General features: G+C 40.6%; 1 long non-coding RNA gene and 4 gene segments (V, D, J or C); 4 read left to right on the plus strand and 1 right to left on the minus strand.

Annotated features, from left to right (window-relative positions):
• The window catches only part of LOC116541450, a 544,521-nt gene that overhangs the window by 253,680 nt on the left and 269,463 nt on the right, over positions 1–21,378 (plus strand).
• LOC116541484 overlaps positions 1–21,378 on the minus strand; it is a 271,561-nt gene that overhangs the window by 17,105 nt on the left and 233,078 nt on the right. The gene's annotated exons all lie outside the window — the stretch shown is intronic.
• Positions 2,804–3,779, plus strand: LOC116541456. The segment is given in 2 exon segments: positions 2,804–3,056; positions 3,239–3,779. Coding segments are annotated over 2 exon segments (486 nt in total).
• On the plus strand, positions 9,044–10,194 carry LOC116541476. The segment is given in 2 exon segments: positions 9,044–9,439; positions 9,676–10,194. Coding segments are annotated over 2 exon segments (357 nt in total).
• Positions 18,305–19,736, plus strand: LOC116541475. The segment is given in 2 exon segments: positions 18,305–18,574; positions 18,828–19,736. Coding segments are annotated over 2 exon segments (357 nt in total).

Consider the following 21,378-nt stretch of genomic DNA (forward strand, 5'->3'; position numbering starts at 1 on the left):
TCTGATGTACAATCATTTTATCTACTTACATGCAGATATTTTATCTTTCTTTTCAATTCTTATGCTTCGAATTGTTTCTCTGGGCTGACTGCATTAGCAAGTAGCTCCAACACAATGATAGATAGCAGTAGAGGTAATGGACATCTTTTTCCTTCACCTACTTTAATAGGAAAGCCTGCTGGTTTGGGGTGATGGTGTATGCCAGTTTTATGTTAAAGAATTAGTTATTAGTTTTTATTTTTCAGTGTTTAACATGAATCTGTGTTGTATTTTGTCAAATTCCTTTTCTGCACCAATAATCACATGATTTTTCTTGTTAGCTTTTGTGTCAGTTGTTAAGTTACTAACTCTTACCTACAAATGCTTAGCTCCTGTACCTCGCTTCTAGAGTAATAACTGCTGATGTCAATCATGCACTGCCCCCTAGAGCTAGCTGACTGTTTTTGGGCATGCTTTTCTTATCTCTCCAAGTGGATAATTAGCATATTCTATTTTGTACATTTTATTAAACATCTCCACAGGATTAAGTGAATTTAGTGAAGTAATGACACTTAACATTTATTGTTTAGCTGCCACAACCCCCGTCCAACATTGCTCAGGAAAATTGTTAATCATCTATAGCTAGACATATACCTGCTAGTACTTACCTAGAATGTTGAAATCACATACCAGAGACAGGAGAGAAGAAAAATTCCAAGGGGAACTCTCATGTAAATGCTACTTCTTCCAAGCAACTAAAACAGCTCCTCTATTCTTTTCAGGAAAAAAAATCCCCTGCTTTGAGGACATTCCTGGTATCTTCATCAATAGAAAAAAATTCGCAAAGAAATCTAGAGGTTTTGTTAGCATTTTTGTGGTTTCAGACTTAATGTGATGTGAGGATGATCTGATTGGGAAAAAGAATAAGGTTCCTAAAAAAGTGTACCAATTTACAAATAGCCAGATTCTCCAGTGACCACTTCATGTGTCTGTTGTTTTTTCTCAAGCAGAAATGTGAAGACAGGAGAAGGTAGAGTCCAGTCTTACCCAGCCCCTGCAGGTCCAGGAGAAAGCTAACTCTAGTCTAAGCTACAATAACACAGTGCAAAAAACAAACAAAGAAACAAAAAGTGCTAAGATAAGTAGAGTCTCCTTGTTTTACATAGTTTCATACATAAAGAAGAATGGAAGAGTGATATCCACAATTAACATCAAAGATTCCCTTATTCTTCACAGGCTCCGTGTAGAGGCTCAGACACTTATCTGATGACCACAGAAAGAAATGAAGAAAAGAATGAGGATAGATTTGCCAGGGCCAGGGCTTTACCCAAGAAATATAGCTGAGAAAATGTGGGAGGGTTATAGGTAGGCGCCTAGGCTCCGCAAGGTGAGAACTGGATGCAAAGAATAGATGAGAGCTTTCTTCCCTATCCTCGCCTCATCTTGAGTCCCTAGTCATTGCTACAAGTGCAGGAGACCATAAAATAGAGTTTCAGAAAACTAATATGTAAAACACAAGTTATTACCAGAATGTGCACGGGAGCCCAGAGTTAAATATAAAGCACTTGGATGTCTGCAAAGGCACTAGCATGCTCAGAGTTAGCTAGCTACTAGACTGCTTTCTCACACCTGAAAAAATCCTAAAAGAAAGGATACTACATTTCCCTCCTTTGTCTTTTTGCGAGAATTTGGAAAAGGTCTAACTCTTTTAACTTATTTAAACCTGTTGAGATTGAGACATATAATGGAGCTCTGAGAGGAAAATAATCAATTAAGGGAAATAATCAGGTCTTCTCCCAACCTATTCCTACCCCCCTCAGAATGTACTACAGTGCCAAAGAGGCAAAGAGCCTGCATATTTCTTTAAAGGTGAGGGGAGTGAGGGAGTTTCAGGTGTTAAGGATTTTCAGACAGTCTTATAACTGGGAAAACTTTCCTTTTAACACTGTTTGCTTTCTTTCTTTTTTTAAAAAAATTTATTTATTATACTTTAAGTTCTGCGTACATGAGCAGATCGTGCAGGTTTGTTACATAGGTATACATGTGCCATGGTGGTGGTTTGCCGCATCTATCACTCTGTCGTCTACATTAGATATTTCTCCTAATGCTATCCCTCCCCAATCCCCCTACCCTCTGTTATTTCTCCCCTAGCCCCCCACTCCCCAGGTCCTGCTGTGTGATGTTCCCCTCCCTGCGTCCCTGTGTTCTCATTGTACAACACCCACTTATGAGTGAGAACATGTGGTATTTGGTTTTCTGTTCTTGTGTCAGTTTGCTGAAAATGATGGCTTCCACTTTCATCCATGTCCCTGCAAAGGACATGATCTCATCCTTTTTTATGGCTGCATAGTACTCCATGGTGTATATGTGCCACATTTTCTTTATCTAGTCTATCTTTGATGGGCATGTGGGTTGGTTCTAAGTCTTTGCTGTTGTGAACAGTGCCTCAATAAACATACATGTGCATATGTCTTTATAACAGAATGATTTACAATCCTTTGGGCATATACTCAGTAATGGGATTGCTGGGTCAAATGGTATTTCTAGTTCTAGATCCTTGAGGAGTCACCACACTGTCTTCCACAATGGTTGAATTAATTTACACTCCCACCAACAGTGTAAAAGTGTTCCTATTTCTCCACATTTCTTTCCTTTTTTTTTTGCTCTTTGCCCCTTTGTATTGTTCTATCTACCTTTCATTTAACATAATGAGTTATTTTATATTAAGGGGGAAATGAAAAAAAGAATTTTTTTGAGTTCAGACCACCTGGGGGCAGTGCTTCCCTTGACAGAGGCACTGCCGGAAACTAGAACAAGAGGAAGGTAACAGCAGGAGGAGGGCATTCAATGACGTGTCCGATGTAACAGTGAGGTTTTGGTTGGCTGTAGAAATGGAATGAAGATTCCCCAAAGGCTACCAAACCAAAAGAGCCAGAAGACTCTAGAGCAGTGAACTAGGCCTAGTGAACACAATCAATTCCCAGGCTCCAAACTGAATTCACAGAGGCTCCAGGAAAAGGAAAGAATGGAAACTCCAATGAGCACCCTGCTGGTGGTCCTGTGTGCACAGCTGACCTGTGAGTCAGGGGAGTTGTGAGGAGGGGAGGAGACACGCAAGCAATGGAAAGTTGGGGTAGCCCTGGCACTGAAATCTAGAAGGATCTCAGGGACAATCTTGGGTCTACTCTCAGGAATGTAAAACAAATAATGAAACAAACAAACTAAATATATATGAAAATATTTCATTCCTCCTAAGCAGGGTCAAATGGACAACTGCCAGTGGAACAGAATCCTCCTTCCCTGAAAGTAAAGGAAGGCGACAGCGTCACACTGAACTGCAGTTACAGAGATAGTGCTTCAGATTTCTTCCAGTGGTTCAGGCAGGATCCCGAGGAAGGCCTCATTTCCCTGATACAAATGCTATCAAATGTGAGAGAGAAGATCAGTGGAAGATTCACAGCCAGTCTTGAAAAAAAAGACCAGCACTTTTCTCTGCACATACAGGATTCCCAGCTCCATGACTCAAGCACATTCTTCTGTGCAGCAAGTACACAGTGCCCCACAGTCACCTGCACCCTATACCTAAAGCTTTATGAGAAACCAGGGCACACCTCCATTTATAAGGCCCTTGGGGCACTGACTATAACTCTGCTGTGTGCAAAAGGAAATATGAGGGGCTGTTTTATAACATAATATCAAACATTTCATTTGAAGACCATGTGCAGAGGGATAATGTTTTCAAACACTACCTAAAGTATTTTGTTTCTCAGTGTGAGGCCCTTCCTTTGTGAAAACTAATCCAAAAATGAGAGGCTAAATATCAAAAAGGAGAGAGCACTAAGGAACAAAGAAAGAGTAAAATTATTGTCTTTGAGCTTCTATGTAGACTTTTACAAAGATATAGGAGATACAAAATCTTGAAAGCCATGACCATCAACTTCAGTAGTGAAAGAAAAAATATTTTGACATGCCAAAAACATTGGCTTAGAAGATCAATTACCAAAATCTGAGGGAAAACGGCACGAAGCATTTAAAGGAAAAGAGAATACAACATGGTAGAAAAGCTGTCTTTTCCTTAAAAGGGATAAAATATCAACCAGCTAGCTGGAAAGGAAGTCAGTGATGTCACCAGAGGTCATGAACAGTGAGTCCAGCACCCTGCTCTTTTTTAGGGTCAGAGCCCTGAGCAGGTGGGTGGGAGGAGGGTAAGTCACATTTAGTGATGACTTTGAACTGAAGGAACAGTGAATTTCGGCAAAAACTGTTTTGATCATTGTGTCTTATATCAATACCCACAAGAAAACACCCATTACAGAGGAAGCATTGAATAACCATGTGGATAGATGGTCCATCCAGAGAATGTTGGCCAGCCAGAGGATGTCTGTCCTTGTCAATTTCTTAAACAATAGACCCATGAACAGATTAGCTGAGGTGACAGAATTGAGTTTCTTTATAAGCCCAGAAGCCTGGGTTTTCTCCCACCAAGACAGATTTAACTGCTTCTACTGCTGCGGCAGGACTTTTCCTTAGTTTAAAGATGAGGTTCTTTGTCCCATGATCATGAAAATTCAAGCTCTCAGACAATTTGTATGGTGAGTAAGATAGGGTTTTATTGGGTAAAAAGGAAGAAAAGGGGGAAACAAGGACTCTCGCAAGTCCAGGGTCCCCACTAGAAAACTTCCCAGCCAGCAGTTCGAGTCCCAAGTTACACACAGGAAGAAGAAGAGCCTGGCTCCTCCCCACTGCAAAGAGTGCAAACGTCTGTGGCTCTACCCTAGTCCACAGGCCGCTTGGAGTTTCTCCAGGGACCCCCTCCCACCTGGCTGTCTCACTGCCAAATGTCCACCTTGACAGCAGTAGATACAACACTGAGCCTTCAATGTGGAATCATCCCTCAAAGGAAACAACCATACACTAGTTGGCAAGTTGATTACATTGGACCGCTTCCACTCTGGAGGTATCAGGAATTTTTTTCTTATAAATATATATTCTGGGTGTGAATTTGTGGTCTCCTCCAAAGTGCTACACATAGTTGCATGAAGTGAGGGCTCAGAGTATCTGATTGGTTATTCTGATCATCAAGAGATTTCACATCTCTTGCATCAACAGACCCACTTTATAACAAGGGTTTGTGACAATGGGCATGTCACATAGCATAGAGCTGCATCATATAGCATTAGCCATGAACCATTAGCCTGATAGAACTTTGGAATGAACACTTAAGGGCCCAGATTGGTTATTCTGATCATCAAGAGATTTCACATCTCTTGCATCAACAGACCCACTGTATATCAAGGGTTTGTGGGTTTGTGACAATGGGCATGTCATATAGCATAGAGCTGCATCATATAGCATTAGCCATGAACCACTAGCCTGATAGAACTCTGGAATGAACACTTAAGGGCCCAGCTACAGCACCAACTTAGGCGTAGCACTCTGAGGGGTTGAAAAGCTATTCTACAAGATAGTGTTGTGTCCTTGTTATATAAAATACATGGACCTGGGTGCCAAGGGGTGGAAATAGAACTATCACCCCATCAACCACCACTTTTAGTAACCCACTTTTGTGCTTCCTATTCTTATAACCATAGGTTCTGCTGGACTAGTGAATCTGTTTCCCTTTGAGGGGGAAAAGGGAGGATGCTGCTTCTGCTAGGGAAACAGAAAGGTTTTTGCCAAACCCAAGGTAACATATACTACCTCATAATTTGGGGATCTTCATGCCAGTCCTGAGGGCCAAGAAAGGAGTTACTACTCTGGCAGGGACAACTGATCCTGATTATCATGAAGCGCAACCCCACAAAGGAGCTGGGGAAACATGTCTACAGCTCAGGGAATTCAGTGGGATGACTTTTAACATTCTCATGTCAGTGATTATTGTAAATAGGCAACTGTAACAATTATAGCCTGAGAAGAGCAGACTAACCAGGGGCTTATACTCCTCAGTAATGAAGGTCTAGATTATCTCCCTGGAAAAGAAATCTAGAGTATTAGAAAAAAAATGTTAGCCAAAGGTGGTGAGAATCAAGAATAAGCAGAGTCGAAGGTAGATGGAGAAGACAATAAATATGAATTGCAGTCATGGAACCCACTATAGCAATCGTAACTTGTCCCATTAACCCTCTTGTTGTCAAAAAAAAAAAAACAGTAATATGTGTGGACTTAACACAGAGCACAAGTGGATCTGAGCAAGGCAAGGAGTGAACTGTATAGATACTGTTGGTGCCCTACCCATATCTCCTAGGCAGTCGCGCCAACACACTGAACACCACTCGCTGAAAATTCCAGCAACCCTGAAGACAACTTTGACTTTCTGGCCATGAATGTGGACGGTGTGGAGGATAAGCCAGAAATGCAAAAGAGTTAGTGCCCCAAGAGCAGTTCTTAATCAGTGATAGACAGTGAGTTTAGGCATGATTACTCCAGTTTCTTCATGACTCATTTGGCAAAGCTCCAAAGAATATGCTATGCTGTCCCTCAGAGTTATTGTGTCAGGTAGTTAGACAGGCAGGAATGGGGCACAAGAGGGCTCTCCCCTCCGCCCACCAGGAATCGTTAGGTGATGGGTTGGCAGTTATCATATTGCCTCTCTAAAAATGATAATTGGCAGCAAACTATTATTGGCAACTTCCCCAACAGAGAGACACTTGAGATCGGTAATCTGCTTCCAATAAAATCTCAGGAATTGGGCAAGTGAGCCCAGCATGCACATTAAGAGACAAAACAGTGGAGTATGACCTTCTGGGGGCATTCCAGCAGAAAAAGGAAGAAAGCCTCTGATGGGCATGCATACAACTTCCTAAACACACCATTCATGCCCACTTCCCAAGTGTAAGGAGGGCACTGCACATGCAGGCAGCCCATCCTAAGGGCAGAATCATGGGAAAGCAGTGCAAGATGCTGGAGGTGGGTCAGTATATAACATCTTAGGATCAAGGTGAAAGGCTACACTTGTCCTTCAAGTTGCCTGCTTGGGTCTCTTCCAAGTGTACTTTCCTTTCTTTCCTGCTGTAAAGCTTTTTAATAAACTTCCACTCCTGTTCTGAAACTTGCCTTGGTTTATCTTTCTGCCTTATGTCCCTCAGTCAAATTCTTTCTTCTGACAAGGCAAGAATTGGGGTTGCTGCAGACCTGTATGGATTCGCCACCAGTAACTCAGAACCTCCTACCCCTAACATTATGCAGCTGCAGTAAGCTGCAATTGCCCATAGGGGTAACTGCCTAGGCACATCTGTGTTGGCTTCCCTCCTTCCCTGATTTACCTCCTACCCATGTTTTGCCAACAGAAAGAGTCAAACTCTGTAAAATGGTTAAAGAGATTGATTTTGAGCCAAATATGAGTGACCACAGCCTGTGACACAGCCCTAAGGAGGTCCCGAGAACATGTGCCAAGGTGGTCAGTGTGCAGCTTGGCTGACACATTTTAGGGAGATATGGGACTTCAGTCAAACACATTTAAGAAATACATTGGTCCAGAAAGGTGGGACTACTTGAAGCAATGGGTAGGGGGGTCTGTGGGAGTGGGGAGCTTCCAGTTTATAGGTAGATTTAAAAATTTTCCAGTTGACAATTGGCTGATTTTATCTAAAGACCTGGGATTAATAGAAAGGAAACGTCTGGATTGTGATAAGAGGTTGTAGAGATCAAAGTTTTATCAGACAGATGAAGTCTCCAAGTAGCAGGTTTCAGAGAGAATTAATTGTAAATGCTTCTTGTCAGACTTAAAGTCTGCATTGATGTTAATGCCTAAGAGGTATAATGAAGCATGTCTGACTCCTACTTCCCACATGGCCTGGACCAACCCTTCAAGTTAAATTTGAAGAGAGCCCTGGTCAAGAAAGAAGTCCACTCAGATGGTTTCGGGGACCTGGAAGGCCTTAGAATTTTAATTTTGGTCTACAGTTTCCTAGAATCACCTGCAATAAACTATTCACACACAAATTATTGTGTTGAAGTTGACTTTTAGGGATCCAAAATCAAGATACAGGAATTCAAACCATGGGACAAGGGTGAAGATTATCTAGAAGAAATGTTTGTGTCCCTTCTCTTATTGCTATTAAGCTGAGCTTTGCAGCACAAGGGATTTTAGCAGCCTCATTCAGGACAGGTCCCAGTGCCTGTAACTCCTTGAGCATCTCTCTGACTGGGGACACTCAGCCACCTACCTCTGTTACAGAGAACACATGCTCCTCAGACAGCACCCAATACATAACAGGGCCCCATTCATATGCCCAGTTTAGGGACCACAACTCAGGAATCACATAAGGATCCCTGACACTCCCTCTGGAAATACAAAATTCTAAAGAATCAGAGTAACGTTTTTAAAATGTTCTTTTTTCACAATATTTTTTTAAATGGAATGAAAATGATGAGAGCAATTCTTCATACAAATATAAATTAAACTGAGGCAATTTAGTGCTGATGAGAACTTCTGCAATAGTTATTTCAGAGCTTCTTGATACAGCATAAACAAGGTGGGGTTTGTTGTTGTTGCTTGCTTGTTTTTTGAGATGGAGTTTCACTCTTGTCACCCAGGCTGGAGTGCAGTGGCACGATTTCAGCTCACTGCAACCTCTGCCTCCTGGGTTCAAGTGATTCTCCTGCCTCAGCCTCCCAAGTAGCTGGGATTACAGGCACAGACTGCCATGCCCAGCTAATTTTTGTATTTTTAATAGAGATGAAGTTTCACTATGTTGGCCAGGATGATCTTGATCTTCTGACTTAAAGTGATCTGCTTGCCTCAGCCTCCTAAAGTGCTGGGATTATAGGCGTGAGCCACTGTGCCTGACCAACAAGGTTATTTTTTTAATCCATGTAAAATGTGAGCACAATTAGACACTACATATTCTGCTTTTATTTATCTCTGAATTTAGTCAATGCTCTTTTCAGTTACAAGTATATCTTTTTTCTCATTCTTTGGGAAATTATAAAAATGTAAAATTTGAATATAAACAGGTATATTCTTATCACCTTAAAATTAAGTGCTTTTATTTCGTAAGATTTGCTTTATAATTTTTATTTTTTTTAAATAAGAAGAAAAATAAAATCACAGGGTTTGCCATTTGTCGTGGCTATTTGTATGGAGTCAGAGGCTTCTGCCCACCATTCTGGGTCAGGTTCTCCCCTCCAAGATTAGGTCTTATCAAAAACAAATTTGTCAGCTCCATTTCCTCTTTATTTACTTCTAGGCTCACTAAAATCACTCCAGAAACATTTTTTATTTTCATGTGAAATTATAACCAGAGGCCTATTTTCTGAGAAAAAAGTATTCGGAAACACCTCCCTCCTTGAAACTTAGTCACCCACCCACCTATCATAGCATTTCCTGCTTTGAAGGAGAATTCTCACCAAGCACAGAGGAACCCAGATCAGAGCAGGAGACTTTTCACTCTGCAGAGGAGCGCTGTCAGCATGACACGTGCTAGCTTGCTGTGGACAGTCATGGTCTCCACCTGTCTTGGTAAGGAAGATGTAGGTCTTTCTTTACAAAGGCATCGAATGGGGCTGGGAAGCAAGAGGGATTAACAGAACAGCAACTGCATTGCTTCTTAGAGCCCAGGTCCCTGGAGGGAGAAATATGCTACCTGAGGCTGGAATCACAAAGAAAGGTGGGTGGGCATGGGAATCAGCTTGTGAGTCTGTTTCTCTCTCTGACATGATATCCCAGTGAAGTCTTTTCTCTCCTCTTTCCCACAGAATCCAGCATGGCCCAGACAGTCACTCAGTCTCAACCAGAGATGTCTGTGCAGGAGGCAGAAACCGTGACCCTGAACTGCACATATGACACCAGTGAAAGTAATTATTATTTGTTCTGGTACAAGCAGCCTCCCAGTAGGCAGATGATTCTCATTATTCGCCAAGAAGCTTTTAAGCCACAGAATGCAACGGAGAATCGTTTCTCTGTGAACTTCCAGAAAGCAGCCAAATTCTTCAGTCTCAAGATCTCAGACGTACAGCTGGGGGACACCGCCATGTATTTCTGTGCTTATGGGAGCACACAGTGAGACAAGCAACAGGGAGAGGCTTACAGAAACCTCAGAACTCAGAGTCTGTGCAAACGTCATAGGGTGCAAGGGAAGTGGTGGGATAATAGGTATAGAAAATCAATGACTTCTCTTGGAAATAAAGGCTTCTTCTCTTTCTTCTCCTATAAGAAACTCAAAGAGATGGATGTCTGCAACTTCAATCCTTAAAGTAACAGTAAAGATAATGACATGTTTAGTGCTTTCCAGTTTTACAAAGTGCCTTCACTAAGGTACTTATTACAGGTTAGACTTCCTAAGCATTTTCTCTGTCCAGAAAATTTTTATAATTTGCCTGGGCACTATTACCTTCAGGAATGTTAAACCTTTTCCATTTGTTAACTGTTGCTTGTTCTTTTGTCTATCTAGTCCAAAACTGCATTTCCTCAGAACAAGGTACCCATTTTAGAACACAACAGGTGCGACAATGGTGGCATAACCAGAATGGGGACCCACTGGGCCCACCGCAGACTTAAGAGATGACCTAAGTCCACTGCAGTAGAACCCAGAAGAATGATGAAAAGGCTTTGAAAGGCTCCGCTGAAGGGCCAGCTCATGGGCAACCCCTGAGTGGTTGGAATGCTATGCCTGATACATGGTGTTGGCTGATACATGGTGTTGTCGCAAAAGTTTAGAAACTAAGTCATAGACATAGACTAGAGTCCTCTCATATCACTCCCTATAGCTCCAAATTTGTGTTTCCCTTTCCCACAGCCTTAGGTTCTGCTAGATTAGAGGTCCTAGTTCCCAAGAAAGGATGCTCCCTCCAGGGATTCAGTAACCTGCAGCTATGGCTGCCGCTTTTAGGTCACTCCGAACTCCCTGTGCCAATAGCCCAGCAGGCAAAGAGAGGAGCTATTAGACTGGAAGGGGTAATTGACCCTGATTATCACGAAGCACCATGTTGCTGTGACACAGGAGGGTGAGGAGGATTGTGGCTATAATGTGAGTATTTTACATTGGTGTCTCCATGCCCAATACAAACAGCAAGCAGCAGTTCTTGCAGCAACAAGGTCTGAAAAGGGCAACGTGACCAAGAACTGAGACTCTTCAGCAATGAAGTTTTACAGAACAGAAGCTCATGTCATGCAACCTTCCTGTATTAAATGCATTGAAGAAATTGCAGCCAGAAACAACCTTCAAGACACAGTGACACAGTGGAAATAATATAGGGCAAGCATGCATCTGAGTAGTGCAAATAAAGGACTGTAACTGATCTCATATGTGCCTTGTTGTCCCTTCCAAGTGCCTCTCTGATTTTAGCTAGAGTTGTGGTAGATAATCACACTCACCTCATGCTGGTAACATCCAACATTAAGCACATTCTGCATTTTGTTTTGTTTTGATTTCTACCCCAGGGCCTTCTCTAATATCTCAAGAGATCCCTTAATTTAAGGGCAATCACAGCCTGAAATTACAGGGAAATTACTACCTCATTGGCAAACACCAACCAATGGGGAAAAAGAGCCCGGGGATAAATGCACTAGCTTTGTGTCCTTTAAGTAGACAATTCTGAGAGGCAACCTATATACTTCTTGGGAGATCCTACAAGAATCAAGTCACACTCAAGTCAAGTATTGCTCAACCCACTCTCTTCTTTTATAATTTATTTTTATAGATCAAGGGAGTACAAGTGCCACTTTTCATGCATGGATATATTGTATAGTGGTGATATATGGGCTTTCAATGTAACCATCACCTGAATAGTGTACATTGTACTAATTCAGTTTCTTATTCCTCATTCTCTTCCCACACTCCCACCTTTTCCAGTCTCCAATGTGTATTTTCTTTGTCCATGTCTATGCATTACTTAGCTTCCATTTGTAAGTAAGAATATGTAGTATTTGAATTTCTGTTTCTGAGTTACTTAAGATAATGGCCTCCAGTTCTGAGTTACTAAAGATAATGTCCTCATGTTGCTATAAAAGACATGATTTTATTCTTTTTATGACTGAGTAGTATTCCATGGGGTGTGTGTGTGTGTGTGTGTGTGTGTGTGTGTGTGATATTTTCTTTATTTAATAATCCATTGATGGACACTTACGTTGATTCCATATCTTTTCTATTGTGACTACTGCTGTGATAAACATACCAGTGAAGGTATATTTTTGATATAATAATTTCTTTTTGGGGGGTAGATATGCAGTAGTGAGATGCTCAGTTGAAGAGTAATTCTATTTTTAGTCCTTTGAGAAATCTTCACACTGTTTTCCATAGAGGTAGTACTGATTTACATTCCCACCAACGGTGTATAAGTGTTCCCTTTTTTTCCGCCTGCTTACCAAACATCTGCTGTTTTCTGAGTTCTTAACAGTGGCCATTCTGATGTGAGATGGTATCTCATTGTGGTTTTAATTTGCATTTATCTGGTGATTAGTGATATTAAGCATTTTCTCATGTTTGCTGACCATTTGTATGTCTTCTTTTGAGAATTATCTGTTCATGTCCTTTACACACTTTTAAATGGGCTTATTTGTTTCTTGCTTGTTGAGTTGTGTGAGTTCCTTGTCAATTCTGGATATTAGTCATTTGTCGGATGCATGGTTTGCAAATATTTTCTCCCATTCTGTAGGCTGTTTACTCTGTTGATTATATATTTTGTGGTGCAGAAGCTATTTAGTTTAATTAAGTCCCATTAGTCTATTTTTGGTTTTGTTGCATTTATTTGGAGAACTCAGTCATAAATTCTTTGCCTAGGCCAATATCCAGAAGAATTTTTCCTAGGTTTTCTTACAGAATTTTTATGGTTTCATGTTTTATATTTAAGTCTGTAATCCATTTTGACTTACTTTGTGTATATAGCGAGACAAACAGTTTCATTCTTCTGTGGATAGCTATCTAATTTTCCCAGCACTATTTATTGAATAGGGTGTCCTTTCCTCAGTGTATGTCTTTGTCTACTTTGTCAAAGATCAGTTGGTTGTAGGTATATGGCTTTATTTCTGGGTTCTGCATTCTGTCCCACTAATCTGTGTGTCTATTTTTTATACAAGTACCATGCTGTACTGGTACTATTGCCTTGTAATACCATTTGAAGTCAGGTGATGTGATGCATCCAGGTTTTTCTTTTTGCTCAGGATTGCTTTGGCTATTCAGGCTCTTTTTTTGTTTCATATTAATTTTAGAGTTTTTTCCTAATTTTGTGAAAACATAATATTGGTATTTTGATAGGAATTGCATTGAATCTACATATTGCTTTGGGCAATATGGTCATTTTAATAATATTTCTTTTTTCAGTTCATAAGCATGAGATGTTTTTTCATTTATTTGGGTCATCCACAATTTCTTTAATCAGCGTTTTCTAGTTTTCCTAATAGAAATAGTTCACCTTTTTGTTTAAATGTATTTCTAGGTATTTTTGTGGCTATTATGAATGGGACTGAGTTCTTAATTTGGTTTGGAGCTTGGTTGTTACTGGTGTATAGAAATGTTACTTATTTTGTACATTGATTTTGTATCTTGAAACTTTACTAAATTCACTTATCAAATCTAGGAGTCTTTTGGAGGAGCCTTGAAGGTTTTCTAAGTATAAGACATAGCATCAGCAAACAGACTTTCTCTTTTCCAATTTGGATGACTTTTATTTCTTTCTCTTGACAATTTCTCTGGCTAGGACTTCCAGTACTATTTCGAATAAAACTGGTGACAGTGGGCATCCTGCTTTACCTACTTTCTCATTCCTGCATCCTGAGATCACTTCCTAGTAAACTACCTTCACCCAAGGTAGTTTCAGGCTCTGTTTTGGAGAGAAATCAAACTAATACAAGAAATCTTTGGAAAGCCAAAGATTTCTTGAAAATTTAACAAAGAAAGAACAGAGGAGAGCTCAAGGTGAACCTTACTGGGCTGAGCTAATAAAAAGGCGAGTGAATATTTGAGTAATTGTAAAAAGAAAAAAAAAAGATATCACCTTATTTTTTTTCAAAAGATGATAAGGCAGATCACATTTACTAAACTCCAATCTCTGCAGATATGTGATCATGTATTTTCAGTGTTCAAAAACTTTACTTACCAAGTTTAAGCTCTTTCAACTGTCTCTCATTTCCCCTCCTGAAATCTTCTGATGCTTAACTATTTAAATTTCATTCCTAGCTATTCCCAAAATATGTCTCTCTTCTAGTCAGTTTTTTCTCCTTACTGGCTCAAAGACACTTAATCTCATTGCTGGCATTAGCATTTCTTTACTGGTTGTTCTACCCACCCAAATTTTTATGTATTTCAGACTGCTTAACCCATATTAATCTTATAATGACCACCAGAAATCTCTCTTCTCTCTAAGAGTTCTTATTTAATAATCAAAGTATCCTTTAATGCCTTCCCTTCCAAATGTCATACAGTATCAACTGTGAACCAAACAATCTGACTTTCAGTGACATACCTTCTTGAGGCATTTGCTATTGTTTCCAGACACTCATCTTTCCCCCTAAATACATCATATTCTCTATGCAGATAGAATTTGCCTTGTACCCTTCATAATTCCTCACTGCTCTTGGCACAGTATTAAGCACAAAATAAGTGCTAATAAGACCCAAATATTATGCTTAAAGTTTAAATTATAATCATGCTATATTTCTGAAAGAATATCAAGGAAAAGAAACAGGTTTCTCTGAGGAGGTAAGATGTGATACAAGGTAGAATTTAAGAAAGCAGTGATAAAGGAAAGGACAGGTACATTTTAAACATCCAAGTCTTTTGATTTAGTGGAAACATAAATCTGAAACTTATAAAAAGATTACATCTAGAATACATTTCTTCCTAAACCAAGTTCTTTCCATACAGAGAAGTCCTAGAAACTGCCTCTGTAATAATCTCTTTGACCTGAAGAGAGCACTATTTGTTCCCGTTGATAGCAGTTATTTGCAAAAAACGATCTCATCTTGAAGAATCTGCTATTCCTAATACATACAAAATAACTGGAACAAATCCTATGTATCTGTAGAGTCTATGTCAGATTTCTACATTCTGGAATCAAATTTTCTACCCACTTAGAAAAGTCAAACCATGGAGGAGATTTTAGGAACTATGGTGGCTTCAGCCTGGATGAAATCTGAGTGAATTTATGTGATCTCCGGAACACAGAGGACTCAAAAGGTTCTGAGAACTAGTCTCTATATTTTACAGAAGGGATTCAAAGAACAAATTAAATGTTTAATTCACCCTTTATTTAATTTACCCTTAATTCATCTTTTTAAGAAAATTTGCTATCAAATGAAGAAAGAGGAAAGCTCTTCTTGACCATCTGTCCAGAGAGACAGGACCAATCTCTGTTCTCCAGAGAGACAGAACCAATAGGATGAATATAGAGGTATATGAGAGGGGATTTATTAGAATTGGCCTGTGTAATTATGGAGGCTGAGAAGTCCCATGACAGACTGTCTGCAAGCTGGAGGCCCTGGGATGCTAGTAGTAGGGTGGCAAGTTCAAATCCAAAAGCCTGAGAACTCAGGGTCCATTGGCATAAATCCTGGAGTCCATAGGCCAGAGGTCCCAGAGTTCTTGTGTCTAAGGGCAAGAGAAAAAGAGTGTATCCCAGTTCCAGGCAAGAGAGAGACCAAGTTGCTTTTCCTAGGTTTCTGTTCCATCCAGGGCCCTAGCAGATTGGATGCCCACACCAAAGATTGCTCTTTCCCACGCATTCCGCTAAGACTTACAAGCCAATATCCTCTGGAAATACCCTCACAAACAATGCTTTACCAGCTCTCTAGGTATTTCTTAATTCCATCAAGTTGATGCCTAAAATTAACTAACACGCCATCCACGAAGTAAAGATGTTTTATCATCTACTGTAATTATTTGCACAGTGTTTCAGATCCACAGATACAGAATGAAAAAGATCTAGAATAAATCTGATGCCTTTGTTTCTGTTCTTTCTGTAACTAGAGTTTTGTAGTGCAGGGGAAGATAAGCAGCCTCCTTCAGTGCTAGTACCAGCACTACCTCTCCCTGAACAACAAGACCACCCAGTCGAGGAACTCAGCCATCTACCTCTGTGCTGCAGAGAACCTACATGTCCCTGAAAACACCTAAATGCACCACCCCATCACCCTGCATTGGAACCTCCACTCAGGGGTTAGTAAACCATCTTCATTACCTCCTCTGACCAAAAGAATATTGTAATGAATATGACAAATCAAAGAAAATCTTGTTTGAAAGACTTTTTAAAAATTTTTTGTTCACTGTATTTTCAGATGAGGAATTCAGAGTCGTGAGAACCCTAAACATGAGCTGTCTGAGGCGATTAGGACTGAGGATGCTGAGTGTTCTTTCATCAAATCCACCCAACTAAGAGGGGCTGTCTCAATGATTGGAGCGGCTTCTCCACTTGTGCCATTAATTGCTGATGTGCCTCAGTTTTGGCATCTGCAAAAATTCTCCCATGAGAATGTGAGAGTAGACATGTGATACTCACATATTTTTCTCCTAGTTTTTACTTTTTATAGTTTAACTAACTCGCTCCAGTAAGAAATCCCATGATAGAGTTGCCAGATAGGGTTGATATCTCAAGGGAGCACAGTAGAATTTCTCAGACTGCCCAGAAGGGATTCTGCTTCCACAAAAAGGCACCCGTCTGCCCACCCCACCCATATTTGCCCACTTACAAGTTCTTTTATATACATCATTTTATTTGGTCTTCAACCTTCAATAACTTGATTATCTGTGAGAATTGGGAACTGATTCGATGCTAAATACAAGATACTAAGGTTCTGATTGCATAGGACCCATAGGATCATAGAAAATATCCAAAATGGCAAGATCTGTCTATGTCCCTATCACCCTGAATGCACCTAGTCTTATCTAAAATGGCAAGATCCATTCAGCATTGCAGCATTGCAATCCCCAATCAGCATTTCAATTGCAGGCCCAGTGAGCCCAGGCAAAAGGCAGAAAACACCTACTCTTGAGAGCCTGATTAGTGAACTCACAGCTGCAGCTGACCTGAGACTGGGAAAGAAGACAGCCCAATCATCTAGAGTTTGCTATACAGACTAGAGAGTGGTGGCACACGGCTGTAGTCCCAGCTACTTAGAAGGCTGAGGTGGGAGCATCCCTTGAACCCAGGAGGTTGAGGCTGCATAATTGCACCACTGCACTCCAGCCTGGGTGACAGAGTGAGACTCTGTCTCCAAAGAAATATAAAAAGGACCAGAGAGGAGAAGGGGGTAAATTGTAAAGTAATAGCACATTTACCAATTTCCTGTGAATTTGTCCAGAAAACAGTAGGTAGTGCAGAAATTTAACACCAAGCAAACAAGAGAACTAGACCACCTACGGAAGAAACTCAACAACCTGTACTTTAAAAAGTCCTCTGGAGTTAAGATCATCTGTGGTAAAACGTCTGCTGTTAACACCATTTCCAAGCAGAAATAATAAATGGGAAGGGGGAGTTACGACCATCACTGCCTATATGGCAAGTCAGCTTTTAATCTAGTCTTTTATTTTTCTTCTTGTTTTACAGGGGGTAAAAGCTTACATAAACCTCAACTATAGACAAGGTCTTATCTAAGATTGGATGACAAAAATTCAATAGGGAGAGAAAATTAATGCAAATGAGACTAGTAGTTCTCTGTATTATGAGTTTTCATTTTTGCTCTGTTGCCTCTTCCATAAAATGAAGACTAATTCCTGACCTTTCCTCCCTCTAAGAAGAATGTGTGCATGAGGAAAAAATCAGATGCCACTGAAAAGCTGTCAGATGTGCTACACAGAATGTTCCCAAATGAATTTTATGTTAATTGTTCTGATTCTTCCTTCACAAAGTCATTAATAGAAGCACACAAAAGCCCTTGCCACCAGTATTGCAGAAGTCCTTGACACAGCCAAAATCAGGTATTCTTTTTTCACAGAAGAAAGTCTTGAGCAAATTATAGCATAATTAGTTATGAGAATTCTGGTTTCAATTTTCTCTAGACTATCTGAACATTATTGTTGTTATTGTCATTATTTTTAATCATTTCTCAAAGTGTTGAAATACAATTTGGTCAAAGTATAATATAACCAATACCTGTGTTATAACCCAGAGATAATTTTCTGATATTGAGTTCAAGACAGAGGAGGGAAAGAGAAAAAGGAAAGAAGGAAAAAAAGAAAAAAGGGGAGTGGAGGGTAAGGGAAGGAGAAATGAAAGACGGGAAAGAAAGAAAGAAAGAGAAAGAGGAAAGACGACAAAAGCTTATAGATAAAACTGAAGTCACAACATTAGCTTGGCCTGTCTTTTCTCCACTCATCTCATTCTCCTGTCCAAATTATGTTTTTAAAAAACAATTTATCAGCTTTTCTCTTTATTTTTATTTCCAAATAAATTACAGTTCCGATAACATCTTTTTTCATTAAACATTATAGTCAAAGTTTTATTCTCTGAAGCAAAAGACAGAGTATTGAGTAGCTTTCCCTAAGAGAGACATTATAAACAGCCCACCTGACATCCCATTTCCTGTTCTGAAGCAGCTACAGCACCAGTACAGCTGATACTCAAGATTCAGATCAGAAGAGGAGGTTTCTCACCCTACAGCAGGGACCTGCGAGCATGGCATGCCCTGGCTTCCTGTGGACACTTGTGATCTCCACCTATCTCGGTAAGGAAGGCACATGTATTTACCTTAACTAGTAACCAATAGAACAGAGAAGTAGGAAGAAAGATTAATAGTGCAGGAATCTAATCTTCTCATTGGGCCCAGCTATTAGGGGCAAAAAGGCTGATGGATTTTGTCAGAGGTTTGGATCAAGTGGAAGAAAGGTGGGTGGCAATTCCAACAGGCTTGTGAGTCTGTTTCTCTCTCTCTCTGACATGATATGCCAGTGAAGTCCTTTCTCTCCTCTTTCCCACAGAATTCAGCATAGCCCAGAGAGTCACTCAGTCTGAATCAGAGATGTCTGTGCAGGAAGCAGAGACTGTGACCCTGAATTGCACGTATGACTCCAGTGACAGTGATTATTATTTATTCTGGTACAAGCAGCCTCCTAGCAGGCAGATGATTCTCATTATTCGCCAAGAAGCTTATAAGCAACAGAATGCAACGGAGAATCGTTTCTCTGTGAACTTCCAGAAAGCAGCCAAATCCTTCAGTCTCAAGATCTCAGACGTACAGCTGGGGGACACCGCCATGTATTTCTGTGCTTATAGGAGCACACAGTGAGACAAGCAATAGGGAGAGGCTTACAGAAACCTCAGACTTCAGCATCTGTGCAAAGGTCAGGGGAAGTGTTCAGGGTTATAGGAACACACAGAGGAAATCATTGTCTTCTCTGGAGGAAAAAAAATGTATCTGACTATAGGAAACATAGAAGGAACGTGTATAAGCTGTAATTTTCAAAACAGCAATGAAATAATGAATGCACACATGCCTTATAGATTTTCAAAGTACCTTCTCATGTTAATTCATTAAACCTGCACAAGCCTGTGATGTTACATAGGTCAGATCAGATATTCTAAGCGTCACTACTATCCAGAGAATCTTAAAGCTTGACCTAAAGCTACATTCTTTTAGAATCATGTCTTTTCCCTTTATTATTGTGATTACTATCTATACATCCCATAATCATATTAAAGTCAATATATCCAAAACTGAATTTCTTACCATCTCCACAAATCTTTATTTTTTTCTCCATTTTTCCTCTTTAGCCTTGCCCAAAATTCAGGCACACAATAAAAGTTTGCTAGTGCTAGGTTTCCAGTTTGGGGAATTTCTTCACCCTTGCTTTCCAGCCTGGGCTATCTGATTTTTATCTATACCTTATTACTTTCTTTTCTTTTTTTTTTTTTTTTTTGGAGACGGAGTTTCGCTCTTGTTACCCAGGCTGGAGTGCAATGGCGCGATCTCGGCTCACCGCCACCTCCGCCTCCTGGGTTCAGGCAATTCTCCTGCCTCAGCCTCCTGAGTAGCTGGGACGACAGGCACGCGCCACCATGCCCAGCTAATTTTTTGTAGTTTTAGTAGAGACGGGGTTTCACCATATTGACCAGGATGGTCTCGATCTCTTGACCTCGTGATCCACCCGCCTCGGCCTCCCAAAGTGCTGGGATTACAGGCTTGAGCCACCACGCCCGGCCTTACTTTCTAATTATAAAATGGTGCAAAACAAAAACAAAAAAACCCACACACACACTACATCATGTCAGTCTCACTGTTTTTCATCTATCCCTCATTCCTTCTGACCTTAACCTGGCTTCATCCTGTATTTCTTAAAGCTCCTTAAAGCAACCTTTGTCTTGACATAAGAAAGTAAGGAAAGAGAGCAAACAACTGTCAAATAGGGTTTCATGTGTTGCTAGTACTCATCAGCAAATGCTTAAAAAAAAAAAAAGGAAGTTAACTTCTGGTAATGCTATATTTGCTTCTGGTAAGGCAACCTAGCAGGTGTTGACAATTTAGATAAATCAGGTCTCACAGTGAGGCCAAAAAGCTGCCAAGGTCCAAGTCACTCTTCTACATCTTCTGAGAATTGGGAGATGCCTGGACCATAAGAGGATTCTGCCCTATGCTAAGGGAAAAGATAAAATAAATGCCAACATTTCTTTTTATGCCCACAATTCCCCCAAAACATCTCCTTCACTATTAAGCCCCTTGTGGAGCATTTTATTCCATCTGCTCACTGTGGGTGGCATGAGGGAGTTTGGAATGACAAATAGCTGAAATAATTAAGTCCAGTAAGCAGGCTCCCGAGCTTAGGTTGGGGATTTGTTTAGAATAAGTGGTGAGAGTGACCGGATGTGGGAAAGGCTAAGGGGAGGCCAAGACCAAACTGCCGAATCATAATTGAGATTGCTGAGTCATTTCCCAAACACAGCGGCTCCTATGACTACACACCCCAGCCCAGCTCAGTACCCAGGCTTCTGCTTGTCTGAAAAAGTGGGGTAGGCACCAATCAAAATGACAACCTCCCTCTCGCATAATGAAGACTCCTTCAGGCTATTCAGGTTTTGCCCTCTCTTTTACCCTTGAGACTCATGAGTTACCCAGATTAGATTCAGGTTAGTTATCAAGTTTCATATCTAAGCTCACTTCTCCTTTCCATCCTTGCTTCTAGTGCCTTCATGCAGCTCCTCTCACTTGAATTAATAACTAATCATTCATCTACTCTCTCTGCCTTCACTTGTGTCCCCTTTGATATGGTTTAGCTGTGTCCCCACCCAAATCTCAACTTGAATTGTATCTCCCAGAATTTCCACGTGTTATGGGAGGGACCAAGGGGGAGGTAATTGAATCATGGGGGCTGGTCTTTCCCATGCTATTCTCGTGGTAGTAAGTTAAGTCTCACAAGATCTGATGGGTTTATCAGGGGTTTCCGCTTTTGGCTTCTTCCTCATTTTTCTCTTGCACTGCCATGTAAGAAATGCCTTTTACCTCCCGCCGTGATTCTGAGCCCTCCCCAGCCATGT

The sequence above is a fragment of the Sapajus apella genome, unplaced genomic scaffold, assembly GCF_009761245.1.
Source record: "Sapajus apella isolate SASKATOON/1434 unplaced genomic scaffold, GSC_monkey_1.0 scaffold151, whole genome shotgun sequence".
NCBI lineage: Eukaryota > Metazoa > Chordata > Mammalia > Primates > Cebidae > Sapajus > Sapajus apella.